The sequence below is a fragment of the Moschus berezovskii genome, chromosome 13 (assembly GCF_049115385.1).
Source record: "Moschus berezovskii isolate FMDL1 chromosome 13, NW_MosBer_1.0, whole genome shotgun sequence".
Lineage (NCBI taxonomy): Eukaryota > Metazoa > Chordata > Mammalia > Artiodactyla > Moschidae > Moschus > Moschus berezovskii.
Genome location: NC_142472.1, coordinates 2,502,685 through 2,520,116, shown reverse-complemented (window position 1 = coordinate 2,520,116; position 17,432 = coordinate 2,502,685). Strand labels below are relative to the sequence as shown.

The 17,432-nt window shown below is 54.0% G+C and overlaps 1 protein-coding gene across 12 annotated transcripts in view; it reads right to left on the bottom strand.

The window, feature by feature from the left end:
• Positions 1-346: 346 nt before the first annotated feature.
• IRS2 (insulin receptor substrate 2) overlaps positions 347-17,432 on the bottom strand; it is a 40,668-nt gene continuing 23,582 nt past the window's right edge. The window contains exons 2-5 of one of the 12 annotated variants that reach the window (XM_088842595.1): positions 14,556-14,776; positions 14,227-14,422; positions 13,819-13,979; positions 8,499-10,919 (exon numbers count right to left, since the gene is read on the bottom strand). In XM_088842595.1, the coding sequence (XP_088698721.1) occupies positions 14,249-14,422; positions 14,556-14,776 (395 nt within the window). In that variant the 3' untranslated portion in view covers positions 8,499-10,919; positions 13,819-13,979; positions 14,227-14,248. The other 11 variants (XM_088842594.1, XM_088842598.1, XM_088842599.1 and 8 more) reach the window with 11 other exon arrangements.

Genomic DNA, 17,432 nt, shown 5'->3' with positions numbered 1-17,432 from the left:
GCCCCTAGCTGGCACCTCTTGGAGTCCTGGGCTGACAGCCTGAGAACTTACTTACATCCGCTAAGGCCAGCGTGGGCATTAGTGTTCTCTTAGAAATGTCTGTGGACTGGAGCTGGGGCTTTCCAGCAGAGGAACAGGCTGTGTGCAGTTCCAAGTCCCTAACCCCAAAATAACGCAAGGGGACGCACGTTCATCAATTACCCAGGACTTCTGCACCGGGAAATAGGGCGAAAGCATTCTGAGGCTCCAACTCCAAGAGCCTGTGACGTTACACCTGTTTGAGACGGTCCCACTTTGCCAGGATGGACAATTCACAGAGCATTTATTGAAAGCCTACTGTATGCAGGGCACCCTTCTTCTAGGGTCTGGAGAGCAGGTATGAACCAAGCAGACCTCACCGCTGTGGGTCACTTACATCCTTGTAGGAAAGACGGACAGCACGCGAGATCAGTCAGGGAAACACACGGTCTTGGGAAAGAGGGACAAGCAAGAAAAAGCAAGACAGGGAAGCGCATTTGAAGTACTGAGGCAATGATGCTCAAGTTTTCATTTCAAACAGTAGCCAGGGAAGCACGGGCCGAGAAAATAATCTGTCTCCCGCCTCCAATCTTTGTCCCTGAGGCAAAGATCTGGGTTCAAGTCCTTCATCCGGGAGCCAACTCCAGGAAGCCCAGCGGGGAAGTTGGGGGGCGGGCGGGGAGCAGGCCCAGAGAGCTGCCCTCCGCTGTGGGCACAGGGAGGTGTCCACGGGCACCGCCCCTGCAGGGAGACTTCGGGAGACACAGGGCTGGAGTCGGGGGCAGGGAGGCAGAGCCAGCGATGGAGCCGAAAAGGTTTTCAGGACACAGACTTTGACTCCAAGTGACGCAGCGAGCGGGGCGGGCTGGGAGTAAGACCAAGGCCGCGTGGGGGCCCGGGCGGTTCTGGGAACCACATGCAGAGGCGCCATCAGGGTAAGGGCGGGGATCAGGGGGTCCGAGGCAGCGTTAGGTCAAATCTGCATGATTGAAAGGTCACTTGGGAAGAGAGAGAGCTGGGAACAGGAGCGGAGGAGGGAGAGAGATGCAGGGGGGTGGAGAGCACGAGGAAGCTGGAGGGATGAGAAAGGGTGGACAGAAAACCAACCTCCTCCTGCTGCCTTGTTTGTGTGTCCGCCCTCCTGACACCAATCCAGGATGCCACGCCTGAAGTACTTACCAGAGTAAGGAGATCCTTGTATCTGCTGCTGATGGGGTAGGTAGGTGCGGGGAGTGACGTCCGTCCTTTTCCATTAAGACGCGTCGGCTTCAGGGAGGGAACCCCAGACCTGCTGCCCCCTCAGCCCCAGCGCGAACTGTGATTTTGTTCCCCTTCAAGTCTCCACACCTTAAAAACATGAATGTACATGATATGAGGTTTCACATAATTTTCAGTGGACGAGAGCGTTCAGGGAGACAGCTTCTCAGACCGCCAATATCAACCGGCCAGATCATCTAAAGAGACACTAGGAGCTTTCCTATGGGAAGGGTTATCAAACCCAAATGGCCGAAAAGAGAAGACATGTGCTTATGATGTTTGTCTGAGTCACACAGGATCCTATCACCCAAGAACAGACCTGCCAGAGCAGAGAGCACAGTGTAGCCGCTGAGCAAACTGGCCACGAACGTCGTTTATCAAACCCCAGACCCTACAGAACGGCCTCTTTACATCAACCCACCAGTCCGCAGATGATTCTGAAGACCCAAACGTCCACATCCTCTGAGTTCCAGCAGCACAGGGGCAAACTGTTCTGGCCAGGGAGAGTCCGGCCCCTGCAAGGCTGAAGCTCCCCTCAAGCTGTTCGCTCCTCCGCACCCACGGAGCACTGCTCCATCCACTCCTCGAGAGAATGCTCACACTTCTGCAAGGACCATCCCTGAGTCAGAAAACCACAGTCACTTCCATGCTCTTATTCTGAGTCAATTTTCTAAACATATCCATCTGTTAGGGCCAGGGCGGGAGGCTGCTCCCTACACATAAATGTGTAGGGAGGGCCCCTGATTTCTTCTTGTCCCTAGACCACACAGCCCTGGGGATCCTCAGGTGAGAAGCTAGAGATGGGGATGAATCATGAGGGCCTGGAACCCTAAGGAGAAGAGCTTGGACTCTGTTGGGTACCAAGAGGGATCTCCTGAGGGTCTGCGCATCGAGCACTGACACGATGTGAGCTGAGCATCAGAACGACAGAATCTGCAGACACACAGAGGTGGGGACCAGAGACAGGCTGCAGCAGAGAGTCCAGCGGAGCAGGTGGAATTAGCAACGTGTTAGGGAAGGAAGGGATGGAGCCTGGTGAGACCCCAAAGACAGAAATGGATGGGACATGGGGAGGGCCATGGGGGCTGTCAGAAGGAAGTGTCAGCCTCATTGACTCACAGGAAATGGTCAGGAGGCGGAACTGGTTTCCAGGGAAGACAGAGATATGCTTGTGGGCATGTTAGATTTAGGATGCCATTCAGAAAACCAGGAGGAGAAGGGGGTGACAGAGGACAAGATGGTTGGATGGCATCATCGACTTTATGGACATGAGTCAGCAAGCTCTGGGAGTTGGTGATGGACAGGGAAGCCTGGCGGGCTGCGGTCCGTGGGGTTTTACAAAGACTCAGAGGATAAGACTCAGCGACTAAACAACAAGAAATCCAGGCGGAGGCGGCCTGCAGACCCATCAGTGTGCGATCCTGGCTTGTGGGCGGGGGAGCAGCTGCCGAGAGGCAGCAGCAGAGGCCAAAGAGGAGGTCGCAGAGGAGGGAAACGCAGACCCAGGAGGTCATGGAAGGCACGCTGGGGCCCACGGGGGTCAGAGGGCAGAGGACGCAGGGAGGGCTGGAGGAGGAGGAGGCCAGTGGGGCGGCCAGAGTGAGGGAGGCAGCGCCCTGCGTGCAGAGGTGTGGAGCCTGACGCTCCGTGCCGGTCCGAGCGCTCTTCCGAACTCACACACCTGGGGAAACGGGGGCAGCTCTCCCCCAGCACCCCCATCATGTTCTCAGGACAGCTGCGTGAGGACGGCCGCAAACCAGAGGGTCTCGTCGTGAGCGGCCCGCGGAGAAGGTGCTGCGGATCCATCGCTGGCCGGCAGGGCCTGCGGTCTGCCCTGCTCCAGCCGGAAGAGGGGGAATCCATCCTCCCTCCAAGACGGAGCTGACGGGTTCTCTCTCAGAAGCTCTCCGTGACTCTGGAGAACAGCCCCAGGGGCTCCAGCGTCCAGCCTCCGCCCGTCTTTGCTCTCTTCATGAGGCCCGAGGGGGGCTCGCTGACTTCCTCACCCCAGCCCCCAACCCCAGATAACCTGCTGCTGCTGCTGCTAAGTCGCTGCAGTCGTGTCCGACTCTGAGCGACCCCATAGGTGGCAGCCCACCAGGCTCCCCCGTCCCTGGGATTCTCCAGGCAAGAGCACTAGAGTGGGTTGCCATTTCCTCCTCCAATGCGTGAAAGTGAAGTCGTGTCCGACTCTTCCCGACCCCATGGACTGCAGCCCCAGGCTCCTCCATCCATGGGATTCTCCAGGTGAGACTATTGGAGTGGGGTGCCATTGCCGTCTCCACCAGGTAGCCTGAGATGACTCAAACAAACAGGCTCGATGTCACAGAGGCAGGAGGCAGGAGGGCGGGTGTTCTGCACGGGAGATGCGACCGTGTGGAAACGGGGAACCCCTTCCTGTGAAAAGACAGGGTGCTGGGGGGCAGCCAAACTGGGGGAGCATGAGAAAACCCAGGTGGGCATCCTGGGGGATGCAGGAAGGGGAGGTCAGATGTCCCCTGTAGGAGGCCCTGATCGCGGGGCCCCTGGTCAGGAGGTGAGCTGTGTCTGGACTTTCCGGGCTGACTGCTGGACTCTGTAATGTGGATGGAGCAGCAGGCGGGACCACCAGGGGGTGGGGACGGGCTGGGGGCCAGGGGAAAGGGAAGTACCGTGATCACCGAGGGTGGGGGCAGGGTTGGGGGGATTAGGGAAGGAAGTGCAGGAGGAGACCCTCCTGCCCCGCAACGTCGCCCGCAGAACCAGCAGGGATGCCCGGGGTGGACACACCTCTCCCTCGGCTCCGAAGGGCAGGCCCGGAGTCCGTGAGTCAGCGGGGTGACTCCTTGTCTAGCCTGGGCTCCCCTCCGGGGTGGGGACAACCGGCCCGACCAGTGTCTGCTCGGCGGGCTCCCCCGTCAGCCCAGAGACCAGCCCGGACCTGCTCCACCACCAGGGCCAGCCCCTGGGAGAGCGGGCAGGAGCCTCCGGGCTCACGGAGGACCAGGCCTGGTGCCTGCCTCTGGCTCCACGTCCTCCCAGACACAGCGGGTCACAGCCAGGCCCGGTCAGGAGAGGAGGCCCACACTCCATCTCCTGATGAGCCGGGCCTCCCATCACCTCTCTGGGGCAGACAGGGGCCCTATGTGACCTTGGCCGTGGGTCATTTTCAGCTTCTGAAACCAAATGAGTTACTGGTTGATGAACGATCGTCTGTCTCACAGAATGTTGTTTAGGGAATTGGGAGAAGCATTTCCAGTGCTTCTTATCGGACTTATCTCTGTGTTTGTCATTTATTATAAAATTAGTGAACTTTATGAAAGACCTGTGCCTGCTGCAGTCCGTGGGGTCACAGAGTCAGACACGACAGAGCGACTGAACTGAACTGTGCCTGCTACGGTGGGTACTTAGGAGAGGTATTCGCTGTGCTGTGCTTAGTCCCAAGGTCCTCTGTCCATGGGATTCTCCAGGCAAGAATACTGGAGTGGGCTGCCATATCCTATACCATGGGTCTTCTGGACTCGGGGGTCAAACCTGCATCTCCCATGTCTCCTGCATCGGCAGGCAGGTTCTTTACCACCTGGGAAGCCCCCACAGAAAGAATGCGGAGTGTGAAACCCCCTTCCCAGAAGAACTGAACCAACCAGCGCCCTGCAGCCTCTGCCCAGAGCCACTGCCTGGCCCTGCCTCCTGCCTGAGTCACCTGGTGAGCTGCGCTGGGTGCGAGAGCGGCCTGCCCGGCTGTGCGCTGCCCTCAGGGGGCAGATATTTACTCCAGGGCTGGAGCAGATTTTCAGCCACGCCTGGATGCCTCCTGGTGATGAGGAGAAAATGTTGAATGGAAGCAAGCATCCCTTTCACTGAGGGGAGTCTGCGTGCAGGAGGGTTGAGTGGTGGGAGGGGTCGGGAAGCGGCTTTGCTTGCTAACTGGAAACATTTGTGGTGGAAAGTTTCCTCCAGGATCCAAGGACCCTTTGGAGGAGGCCAGACAGGGGCCGTCTCCAGAGCGACTCCGGAGTTCCTGCAAACCCTGGAGGGTCCCCCGGAGCCGCCAGCCTGCACGCCCTGGTGGGTGAGGGCGGGTGTGAGCTGCAGGCAGATGCACTATTTTCCTACTATGTCCCTGTGGCCCCACCAGGACTCACCGCCCTTCGGGCGAATCCGCAAAAGTCACCGAACTTAGCCAGCAACCCAGAGCAGAGGGAGACGACAAGGTTGCGGGGCCTCCGCACGGCTCCTGGTGCTGCCCCGGGAAGGGCTGCCCCAGCCGGGGGCCGGACGTCCCCGGTCCAGGCCGAACAGATGAAAGCAGGAAGTGAGGTCTGCCGGCCTGGAGCTGAGTGCTTTCAAAAACTAGACCGGACGGGAGGAAGGACTCGGGTCTGCTGTGAGAGCGGGAAACAAAACCTCGGCTGCCCGCCGGGAGGAGCTGACATCTCCAGCAGATTCTGCGAAGCCTGGAGGCTGCTGGGCCTCTTCGGGGGATGCTCAGAGGGTGGTGGGAGGGCTGCAGGCCTGCTGCCCCCACCCTCGGAAGGGGAGACAGAGGGGTCCAGGCTGGCCGTAGGGCTCAGGGTAAACCCACCGGGGCTCAGCTCCCCCACGGAACAGGACGCGGGGAACAGCCAGGCGACATCTCCTGGCTCTGCCGGGACAGGACTCCTGCCCGAGAAGGGACCACGGGGTCCCTCAAGCAGCGCCAGGCTGGGTCCCAGCCCAGGGCTCCCCCGTCCCTTGCAAGGAGTCTGAGAGGGCTGCGACCACATCCATAGAACAAATTTTGTAAAGATAGGACCTTTCCTGCATTTTTGCCATGTGATGTCCTTGTAAATTTGGAGAAGGAAATGGCAACCCACTCCAGTGTTCTTGCCTGGAGAATCCCAGGGACGGGGGAGCCTGGTGGGCTGCCGTCTATGGGGTCGCACAGAGTCGGACACGACTGAAGTGACTTAGCAGCCCTTGTAAATTACTAACAGCCTGGCCTCTCTCTCCATTTTTAAGGGGAAAACGGTTTCCACACACCCGACACAACACTTATCAAGCAAATACCTGCTCGTGTGAAGTCGCTGCGGGCGTGATGGTTTCAGCGTATCCTCTGGCCTCGCCGGACAGAGGAGGGAGGCGGCAGGTGGAAAACACGGCAAGGGAGCCGGCAAGTTGATGAGAAGCTTATCTTCAGTTATTTTAAGGGAGGTGCCAATCTCCGCTCCCCTGCACGCCAGGAAGCGCTCATACCCTGTGAGAATAGGGGTCACGCGTCTTGCGTGTGAGAATGGGGGTCATACCCTGTGAGAATGGGGGTCATACCCTGTGAGAATGGGAGTCACGCGTCTTGCGTGTGAGAATGGGGGTCATGCGTCTTGCGTGTGAGAATGGGGGTCATACCCTGTGAGAATGGGGGTCACGCGTCTTGCGTGTGAGAATGGGGGTCATACCCTGTGAGAATGGGGGTCACGCGTCTTGCGTGTTTCGCTTTGTTTGGACAGCACGAGCCTTACTGCGCAGATGGTGATCACAACAAGATCAGAGCAATGTGATAACGACAATTATACCCACGGACGAGAAGAATACACCAAGCTGCTGATGCCATCCAGCCATGGACAAAACACACAAGCTGGCAACCTGGGATCGCACTGACTGATCACACACACTGTCTAAACGAGAGGCCATGGACCTGGCGCCATCAAGATCTAAACAGGCCACGACCCCCTTTGTCTTTCAACTGGTGGCCCTGAAGGACAGAATGGATGAGGAAGTCAAACACTAGCATAGCTCAGGGTGAGACACACGAAGCAGTGAATGACCTGCCCAAGCAGCCTGCAAACTTGTCAAGTGACCTTTAACGTGGGACTCGGGGCTTTGAGAAGGGCCAGATATGATCCTGCCAGTGAGTTCACAGGTGCTGTCATCCTTGAAGGTACCCATCCACATCTTCCATGCTGCCCATGAACAGCTCAGAATCAAGCTCTCCCCAGTCAACATGGGGGGCCTTTAGCCTACATCTTGGGATGATGCCCTGTTAATCTAGCATTCTCCACCAAGTTCAGAAATTGGATCCTGGTGAACACTTCCAGCTTCCACAGGACCTTGATAAAAAACCTGCCTCCTCTTTACAGTCCGCGTTTCTGGGTAGAGACACTCTCTGATTCTCGCCTTATACGTCTGCCCTGGAACGACAGTCCTCTCAGCACCAACATAGCGGGTTTTAGGGGCATTAAACCCTATAGATCGTGCCTCCTCCCGGGTGTCTAACAGGAACCCCCAGAACAACCAGTCTGGGCACCAACAGGCCACACGTCATCACCAAGCTCCCAGAAGCCGCACAGGGCTTACTGTTGCTTGAGATTCAAAAGCCATCTTTCAAAATCACCTTCTACATTGCTCTTTATCTTTTCAAAAGAGATGACATCTGTGTTACTGCATTTCAGTTGATAGAATGCCAGTAGAGTGGATGTATAAAAACGTGGTTTCTAACAAGGAGGTGAAGCTGTCCTTGATAAAAACCACTAGAGGTCCTGCTCCTGTTTTCTGTACCTCCTGGCTCCGGCACTGTGACCGCCCCACGGCCTGGATGCTGTCTGACACCTGCATCTCAGTAGGCGGGCCGCAGCAGGCACGTGGGCATGGACTCGGGGGCGCGCCTCTGCACCCGCGTCCTGGTTCCGCCCCCGAGCTCTGTGCCCCACCCCAGGAAGTCCATTAACTGTTTTGTGCTTCAGTCTGCTCATCTATAAAATGGGACAGCAACTCCCAGCACCAAAGGTCATTAGGAACCACGAGGGAATCAATGTTTGCACAGCATTTAAAACAGCATCCAGGACTCCCCTGGGAGTCCAGGGGTTGGGACTCTGAGCTTCCACTGCAGGGGGCCGGGGTTCAATCCCTGATGGGGAAACTAAGATCCCTCATGCTGCACGGCCAAGAAAATAACTAAAATAAAATAACAAAAAAAATCAAGGCAATAAACAAAAAAATAACAAAACAAAACAGCATCCAGTATGCCTGCAATGATTCTACGCTTGGTAAAGTGAATTTTTTGTTGCTGTTTTCTTAATACATCGACTTTTCATACACATTGTGGCATTGGGGGGGGGGCGGTGTTTTCCGGTTTCCAGAATACAACCATTAAGTGAAGATGTAACAAAACGTTTTTAAAGAGCCAGATATTTATTTCCGAACACCGGAAGAATGGCTTGATGTCAAATTCATTATCCACACAGGAAAAAGCATCGAGCAGGCGGTCCTCATTTCATAAATAATGTATTTTATTGTATTGCATATGGCTATTAAGGAGAGCATCCATGATCAATACAGACTAAACACGATGCACTAGTCTAGTTCCGTGGAGTCTGGTTCCCAGCAGTGCCATGTCGGTCCTTGTGTGCAGCGGAGACGGTGGAAGACAGCAGGGGTCAGTCCTTCGTCACGTCACGACAGTGAGAAATATATTCAACATCTTGATCTCCAGAAACAACACGCACCCCCGAAAAGAAAACACTGTTTAATAACTGTTAAAGTTTATATAGCAAAAAATATTTTAAATTTAAGGTAAGTCAGGCAAAATGTACAAAGACCCAATGTACACTGTGAAGTTTTAACAAACGTAACATTTATACATTTTGGTTCCATTCTGTAAACTAAATTAAAAATGTAAATATTGCATACGCCTTTTTCTATTATTACTTTTTGAAATGTACAGGATAGAAGAAAATTTAGTATATTATCAACTTTTTTACGTCGCTCGCTTGAAGCGGCAGAAGAAACACGACCACGGGGAGGGTGGCAAGACCACGGGAGGGGAGGGGAGTCTGACGCTGCATCCGGCGGGGCCACGTCCAGTCCTGCGGGGAGGGGCGGTTTCCACAGCAACTCCATCCATCCCGAGTCCCAGAACTAAACCAAAACTTTAGGACACTTTATACACCTTTTTCATAAAGTCTCTCTATATTACACACTGAAAATGACCTTCAAACCAGCATCAGATGGTCTGTGCACGGTTGTGCTGTGTGATTCTGGAAGAGTGAAACTTGAGAAACGTTCAGGGCAGTCACTTTACATTCAACTTTGTCTTGCGATACAATCCTCTGTTCTGAAAGGTCAGCGTGGGAGGAGAAAGACGTTTGCATTGCGATTAAATATAGGTTTAAGACATTGAATCTTTTTGGTCTTCCTCTAGAAAAGCCTCATTTTATGAATGCATTATTCTATACTGATATATATCTATGTATTTATATATATTTTTTTCTCCCCCTACCACCCACCCCCCCAAAAAAAACCCTAACTCGTATCTCCAACGAATTTGTGTGACGTCTATAGGACTCTCGGAGAAGAGGCACTGCGGATGGGCCCGTGGGAGTTCGGGGCACCTTCAGCCCCCCGCCCCCGCGTGTCAAGGGGGCACGGAGGTGGCCTGACGCTCTGCAGGTCAAGGGCGGCGGTTTCTAGGGACACCCTCCGCGATCGCCCCAACACTGATATTCCCAGAACACTGAAGACACACAGGAGAGGGGTCGCCGTGTCGGGGATTTCTCTGACAGGTGACACGCACTGTGAGATCACTTTGCTTCCTCTGTGTCCCAGGACGCCTTCTTCATCAGCCCCTTCTCTTCTGTCTTTCTGTGTCTTTGTTGTCGTCATCTGGGGCAGCCTGGCCCGACACGAGAGTGTCGTCGTCAACATGATACATTTTAGAGGAGACCTGCCGAACCCTTGACCTCCCCGTCTAGGATCGGCTCGCATGCCTACGTGAATTTTTGGTTAGAAAAATGCAAGCTCAAGGTTAAGGACGGCAGAGACGTTTGAGCTTGTCAATAGGATCAAAGGCGTCTGCAATCTGAAGTGCCTACATAAACATCTACAGAGAGAAGCTTGAACAAGTCTCTTAAAGGTAAAAAGAGATACTCACCCCGTCCCCCACCCAGCCTTCCCAGACCTTGCCCCTCCCACCCTCCCCCACCAGTTAATGATTTGCAAAAGTAGCTTGCTTCCATTACATATAATAATTATTATTTATCCATCCATCTTCAGAGTCCAATCTCGAGTTGCGTCTCTGTGGAGAGGCGGCAGTCCCACGCGGGGCTCTGTGTGGGAGTGAACACATAGGTCCCTGGGCTGGACTTTGATGAGCAGCTGTGTCCGGGGCTGAGGGATAAGGCAGATGCCCGCGGTGGGGACTCAGCCAGCAGAGGGGGACCCCCAGCAAACCATGCCGACCCGGCTTCCCCTGGAACTGAGGTAGGACGGTGGTAGTTTTGAGCGGATGTCCGTAAACACCAGATTTTACCACTTGAGCGCGAGCTGGCAGAATCTCCTAGCGTGCTGCGGGATGCATCTGCTGCGCCAAAACAAGGGCGGGGAGAGACAGGACACTGGCCACGACCAACACTGTCCGGCCTTCTCGGAGCCGCTCCTCCCGCTCTCGTCGTCAAAAACCAAGGCAGGAACAGCGCAAGGAGGAGGACGGCTCCCCACCCCCGGAGACCGGGGAAGGCGGGCGCATCCACGTCTAACTGGGTCACGGGCGCGTCCACACGCGACGATCGCGCAGATCCAGAAGGAAATGGCAAGCAGCTTCCAATGTGTTTACAAAAAATGCTGAGCATCTCCTCCCCACGGCTGTCTGTGATGCGTGCCGTCACGGGGATGAAGCCAGACAGGTCTTCACTCTGCAAGAGGAAGGAGATGCGTGAGTGGGCTGCTGAGCACAGACTCACCCTGGGTGGGAGGCAAGGGCCCGCTTCAGCGTCTTCTGTCACTTTTCAGGAAACGATCCTCTTTGCGAAGCAAACTTTTACTCACTCCATTTTTCTAGAGACAAGCTCGACGGGTAAAACTCCCACGTGGTGTCCCTAGAGCAGGGCTGATGGATTCACAGTGTATTGGTGAGATCCATCAGGTGAGGGTCGTATTTTCAATGCAAGAAAACTAACCAGGATTCTCCCCTTGGCAGGGGGGGAGACCATGTGACCTGGCCAGGGCCCCCTCACCACCTGGGGCTCAAATCATCGTGTGGACAGTGTTGGGGGGGGACCATGGCCTTCCTCACGGGGCTGCGGAGCCAATGACAACCTCACCACGTGTCACAGCGTGCTGTCGCCCACACAGGTGACACGAACGTGTCACAGGAAGACAGGGAGAAGGACAGGCCCGCACGTCTGCCCCGCATGGAAGCCTTCTCGCAGGTCCCCTGCCCTGCTTCTCATTCAGCTCAGTCCAGTCACTCAGGCGACCCGGCTCTTTGCGACCCCATGAATCCAGCACGCCAGGCCTCCCTGTCCATCTCCAACTCCCGGAGTTCACTCAAACTCATGTCCATCGAGTCGGTGATGCCATCCAGCCATCTCATTCTCTGTCGTCCCCTTCTCCTCCCGCCCCCAATCCCTCCCAGCATCAGAGTCTTTTCCAGTGACTCAGCTCTTCGCATGAGGTGGCCAAAGTATTGGAGCTTCAGCTTCAACATCAGCCCTTCCAATGAATATTCCCTGTTCCTAAAATAACCCAACCAGTCCATTCTAAAGGAGATCAATCCTGGATGTTCATTGGAGGGACTGATGCTAAAGCTGAAACTCCAATACTTTGGCCACCTCATGCGACGAGTTGACTCACTGGAAAAGAGTCTGATGCTGGGAGGGATTGGGGGCAGGAGGAGAAGGGGATGACAGAGAATGAGATGGCTGGATGGCATCACCGACTCGATGGACATGAGTTTGAGTGAACTCCGGGAGTTGGTGATGGACAGGGAGGCCTGGCGTGCTGGATTCATGGGGTCGCAAAGAGCCGGACATGCCTGAGTGACTGCACTGCACTGAACTGAACTGAAAATGACCTAGATTTCAAAACCTCCCGTTGCATACTCCTTCCTCTGCCGACAACCCCCCTGGTGCTGACCTGGCAGGATGCCCACCAGCTCCAACTGCTTCCTCCCTTCTGGGCTGAGAGACTAAACTTCCTCAACTTTTCCCTAATTCCTTCAGGTTACTTCTACCGGTGTGCTTGCTCCTTCAGGGCACACACCAACCAGGAAGCCTGGCACGGCACAGCACGCCGCCTCTGCCCTTCTGAGCACCCCTCCCCACGTCGGCAACTTCTCGGTCACACAAAGCCAAGTGGGTCACTAGCTGTCGTAAACAGAACAGTGTCGTCCTGCGCCGCTGTAAGTTATTAACCAGCATCTCCACATATTATTCTGCAATCACTTAGAGTTCTAAGGACCAGTTCACACTCCCAGATTTACTGCTTTGCCCGTCTACTGTTTTCTGTTCACCTTGAGTTGTGAGGGCCGATCCCAGCAAGACGTATGTCCAGGGTGTCCCACGGCCGAGAGTGGGCACCTGCTCTGTAGCCAGGCGGTGCCCAAACCATAGCCAGCATAGACGCGGGCTGTCTACCCACAATGTAAACACTGTCATTTTTCATGACTTAAAGTTCCCAACAATGTGGTATTTTGAGACAGTGCCACTTTATCTTATTATATTAAAAAAGACTTACATCTTTTAAGAAACCTAGTAAGTAAACTACTCAGAATGTGAAATGTAACGGAAAACAGGGCCCCCAGGTTCCTCCAAAGCAAAGACGTGGCTCCATCTATTTCAAGTTCTCAACCGAGAACTTGAAGGGTTTGCATCCCTTAATTACACAGGCAATTGTCAAAATCTACCTGAACTGCCGAAGAATTGATGCTTACGAACTGTGGTGCTGAAGAAGACTCTCGAGAGTCCCGTGGACTGCAAGGAGATCAAACCAGTCAACTCAAAAGGAAATCAACCCTAAATATTCATTGGACAGACTGATGCTGAAGCTCCAATCCTTTGGCCACCTGATGTGAAGAGCCACGTCACTGGAAAAGACCCTGGTGCTGGGAAAGACTGAGGGCAGGAGGAGAAGGGGCAGCAGAGGATGAGACGGTTGGATGGCATCACCGACTCGATGGACACGAACTTGAGCAAACTGCAGGAGGTGGTGAGGAGCAGGAAGCCTGGCATGCTGCGGTCCCGGGGTTGCAGAGTCAAACACGACTGAGCGATGAGAGTGACAATCTAAACTTAGTCTCCCCCTAAATGAGGCTGCGCTTTGTCGACCGGCCCTGACTGTGCGGAGAGCCCTGTGGCCACCGCAGAGGTAGTCACGGCCCTGTGGGCCACACTTACAGGAAGAGGGCCGTTCAGAGTTTATGTTTATACTAATGATTAGCTAAATGTGGCTAAATGTGTTAACACTCAACCCCATTACCTTGAAAACAGCTAAGCAAGTAAGCTCTCTAACCCTCAAACTCTAAACATAGAGTCACACAAATGAGGGTTAATACTTGCTGAAAAGCTTACTTTCCTTTACCATCTGCAGATTCACAGGGCCACGGACGTTTCTGCTCTGCTTTTCAGGACGTTTTACGGCTATGAAATAACTCCTGCCGTTAGAGCTCCATCAGTTTTAATCAAGCTGAACGTGTCATTTCTTTGAAGCACAAACTGCACTATTGTCAAAACGTTTAATCTCTAAGCGTTAGCATCATGAGAGCAGAGAGCTGCTAGGGGCAAGACGGGAATAAAGTGTATTTATTCCGGTGACCTTTCAGCCTTCTTCCCAGCTCTGCTCTCGAGCGGCGCCTCCGGGAGGCTCGCGGGAGGATGAGGAAGGCGGTTCCCGCCGGAACGGGAGTCAGAGGACGGCTGTTTCCCCGGCCTGGAAGCAAGGACCTCTTTCACAGGTGCACTGCCCTCTGCAGACACCTGTGTTCCAAAGGATGCCCAGCCGTGGTCACCAGCGAAGGGAAAAGGAGCCCTTCCAAGGGCACAAGCGCGGGCTGTCGGCAACCCAGGGCCACAGCCAGACGTGGGACAGTGAGGAAAGGGCTCCCCAGGGGCTGAGCCGACGGCTGGGCAGCCCCAGGTTTCCAAGGGAAGGGCAGGGGCGGGGGCACGGTCCCGCACGCGGCCGGGGGAGCCCCGAGGGCACGCACACACACCACACTCGTACCATCATAGGGAGCGGGGTGTGCTCACAGCACGTGGGGAGGCTGTGGGCAGGCCGAGGCCAGAGAGAGGACAGGCGCCAGCTCAGAGATGGGTGTCCGGGCGAGAGGTGTGCGGTGCTTCAAACGCGGATGCATCCAAGCGTGTAGACGTGTCCTGGACCGACACAGCGGCACCACATGGACGCCAGCTGTCTCCTGCTGGGTCAGACAACAGCGGGCCCTGGAACACCTCCGCTCAGGGCAGGGACCTCCGCACCCGCCCACCAGACCGTCAGTCCAGCCCGCCCACGTCACCTGCCGCTGAAACCCCCGAGGTTCACCCCTGACTCACAGGGCAATCTTGCTGCATGTGCTCTGGCAGGAATCCTGAGCCAGGATGCTCGGGGTTCAAGTGCGCTGAGCAAGCAGCCTCTCTGTAGTCAGGCGAGCATCCGGAACCACTCTTGGTCCTGTCACTCCATCCTGCATCCACATCCCGCATCCCAGGAAGAAGGGGCCAGAGTAGGAGCTGGGACCTAGGACCTGAGTCCACTGTTACCTTGTATTTATCTACTTTGGAAAGTGAAAGTGTTAGTTGCTCAGTAGTGTTCAACTCTTTGCAATCCCATGGACTGCAGCCCGCCGGGCTTCTCTGTCCATGGGGACTTTCCCAGCAAGAATACTGGAGTGGGTAGCCTTTCCCTTCTCCAGGGGATCTTCCTGACCCAGGGATCAAACCCAGGTCTCCTACACTGCAGGCAGGTTCTTTATCATCTCAGCCACCAGGGAAGCTTAAAAATCACTCTTCCCCCTGAAAATTAGCCTGGTTCAGCCAAACTAGAAAAAAAAAAAAACAACTTCTAGATCATCACCCCTTAACTTTATTAACGATGGATTCCAGCAAAACTGTATTTTATTATCTGTGTTAATCCTACTAGAGGCAAAGAACAAACGATTAATTTTCTGATCTCGCCACAGCGCTGATCACTATGATGTGAGGCACTGTCTGAACTGAGTGGGTGCAGGCATAACATGAGGAAAAAACGTGGCCAGAACCACGAGCTGCCCATGAATACAACCACAGAGCAGCAGACGCCAATTCGGACCCTGCTCCTGGAGGCAATGCGTCTAGAAGAGTGGAAACTTATTGACGCACACTGAACTGGTCCTGTGGTTACACGCTGCACTGATCTGTAGCTTAGACACGCTGTGTAAAGAGACCCATTCACAGAAGCATCGATCGAGAGCTACTTGATTTAAAAAAAAAAATTTCAGCAGAAAGACAAGCTGATCCACACAGCACATCACACGGCCCCGCCCCGCGCACTTTCTTCTTTTCACTCTGTCACAGGCGACGGGCGACATCCACGCCACGGATACAGTCCTTTGTCAGTTACTGTAAAGCCCTGGGGACCAGGGCTAATTCCACCCTTTCTCTTCCATTTAAAAGATCAATCAGAATGCAGATGAGCACAAGTGCTGTCAGCAAAGGCCCATCTCCAATTTGCTCTATTTTTTTAGAGAAAGAAAGAAAAAGGAAACACATCACTGAAAAACTCTGCCCTTGAGACAAGCAGGGGAGCCGCCATGCCTCGGAATAGGACACACGTCACACCACCACAGAGCTGGCCTCCAAGAGTCCAAACACCACGGCAGAAAATGTGGTGAGCGGCGGGTCGAGAAGGTTTCAGAAATAAATCTGGGAAACGCGCTCTGGCAAAAAAAAAGCAAAATAACTGAAACAGCATTCTGGAGCATGTTCTGACTCACGGCTTTTCAAAGTGATTTCTTATGATTATTTGGGTTTGGATGTAGAAAAGAGTCCCGTGTGGGGCTTGTGTAGGCCTCCCTGCCTGGGAGGGACTGGGGCCTCCCAGGGCTTTGGTGAACAGCACTGTACCAGACAGAAGGAAAGCCCATGCAGCAGGTACACGTGGTTTAGTGCTTTCAGGCAGATCTGAATAAGGGGAGGCACGGACACTTGTTTGCGTGACAGAAAGGAAACATTATACTTCTCTAAAATAAACATTTATATTTCTAGTAGCAAACACGATTGAAAAAGAGCTAAACCCTCTGGTGAGCCCAAACACGTCCTTCAGGTCCATTGAGACTTCTTATGTCAAACCAGAATGATGGGAGAAAATAAACTTTTCAGTTATATGAGTAATTCCTAGAAAAGGCAACTTGATAATTCAGTATCTCCCCACTTTACTAAAAGCAAAAACACTCTTAGGATATGCAAAAAAAAAAAAGTAAGGTTGGGTGTGATAACAAGCAAGCCAAGGATTCTAAGAAAAACGGTTACTTAAACTTTGTAAGTGGAAAAAAAAAATAACTCACAAGGAAAATATGGAAGCACGCAGTCCCCAGGACAAACGGGTGCGGTCAGTAACTTGACCAACCCAACTTGTGGAAGACCTAGAACCTTCTGGAGGTGAGCTCATCATCTCCACGGACAATTAAAATCATTACGTCCCGAATGCTTGTGATTAAAGACATTTCCTGGCATCAAGTTGCAGCTTGATGTTAATGACACAACAGGAAACAGGATGAGAAAACCAAGTGTTCCCAGGAGGCTGGGGTTAACAAAAGGCGTCTCTCTTTCTCTGGCTCGCGTTTAACCCTGCCCGTGAGACCTCAATCACCGAAGAGCAGAGCAGTCAGGTGCCCTAGACTGCTGTGCGTGCATGTGTGTGTGTGTGAGCCACTCAGTCGTGTCCGGCTCTTTGCGACAAGGACTGCAGTCCACCAGGCTCCTCTGTCCATGGGACTCTCCAGGCAAGAACACTGGAGTGGGTTGCCATTCCCTTCTCCAGGGGATCTTCCTGACCCTGGGCTCAAACCCGGGTCTGCTGCATTGCAGGGGGATTCTTCACCAGCTGAGCCACCAGGGAAGCCCAGGCTGTTTGTTAACACACTTCAAATCCCACCCCCCTTCCCAATTATCCACAGCAATTCGCATGAACTTCACAGTGAGCAGCCTGCACGAGCTTCATGTCCTAATACTTAAGTGTTCATTCCTTTCCTGTTTCTTGTTTGAAAGCCTGATGTGTGGATCCTATAAGCTACCCTGTCAAGGCAAGACTTTTCCAGCATGACAGGCTAAATATTACTGATTCGGCTCCAACTCTCTGGTGGCTCAGATAGTAAAGAATCCGCCTGCAATGTGGGAGACCTGGGTTCGATCCCTGGGTTGGGAAGATCCCCTGGAGGAGGGCAGGGCAACCCA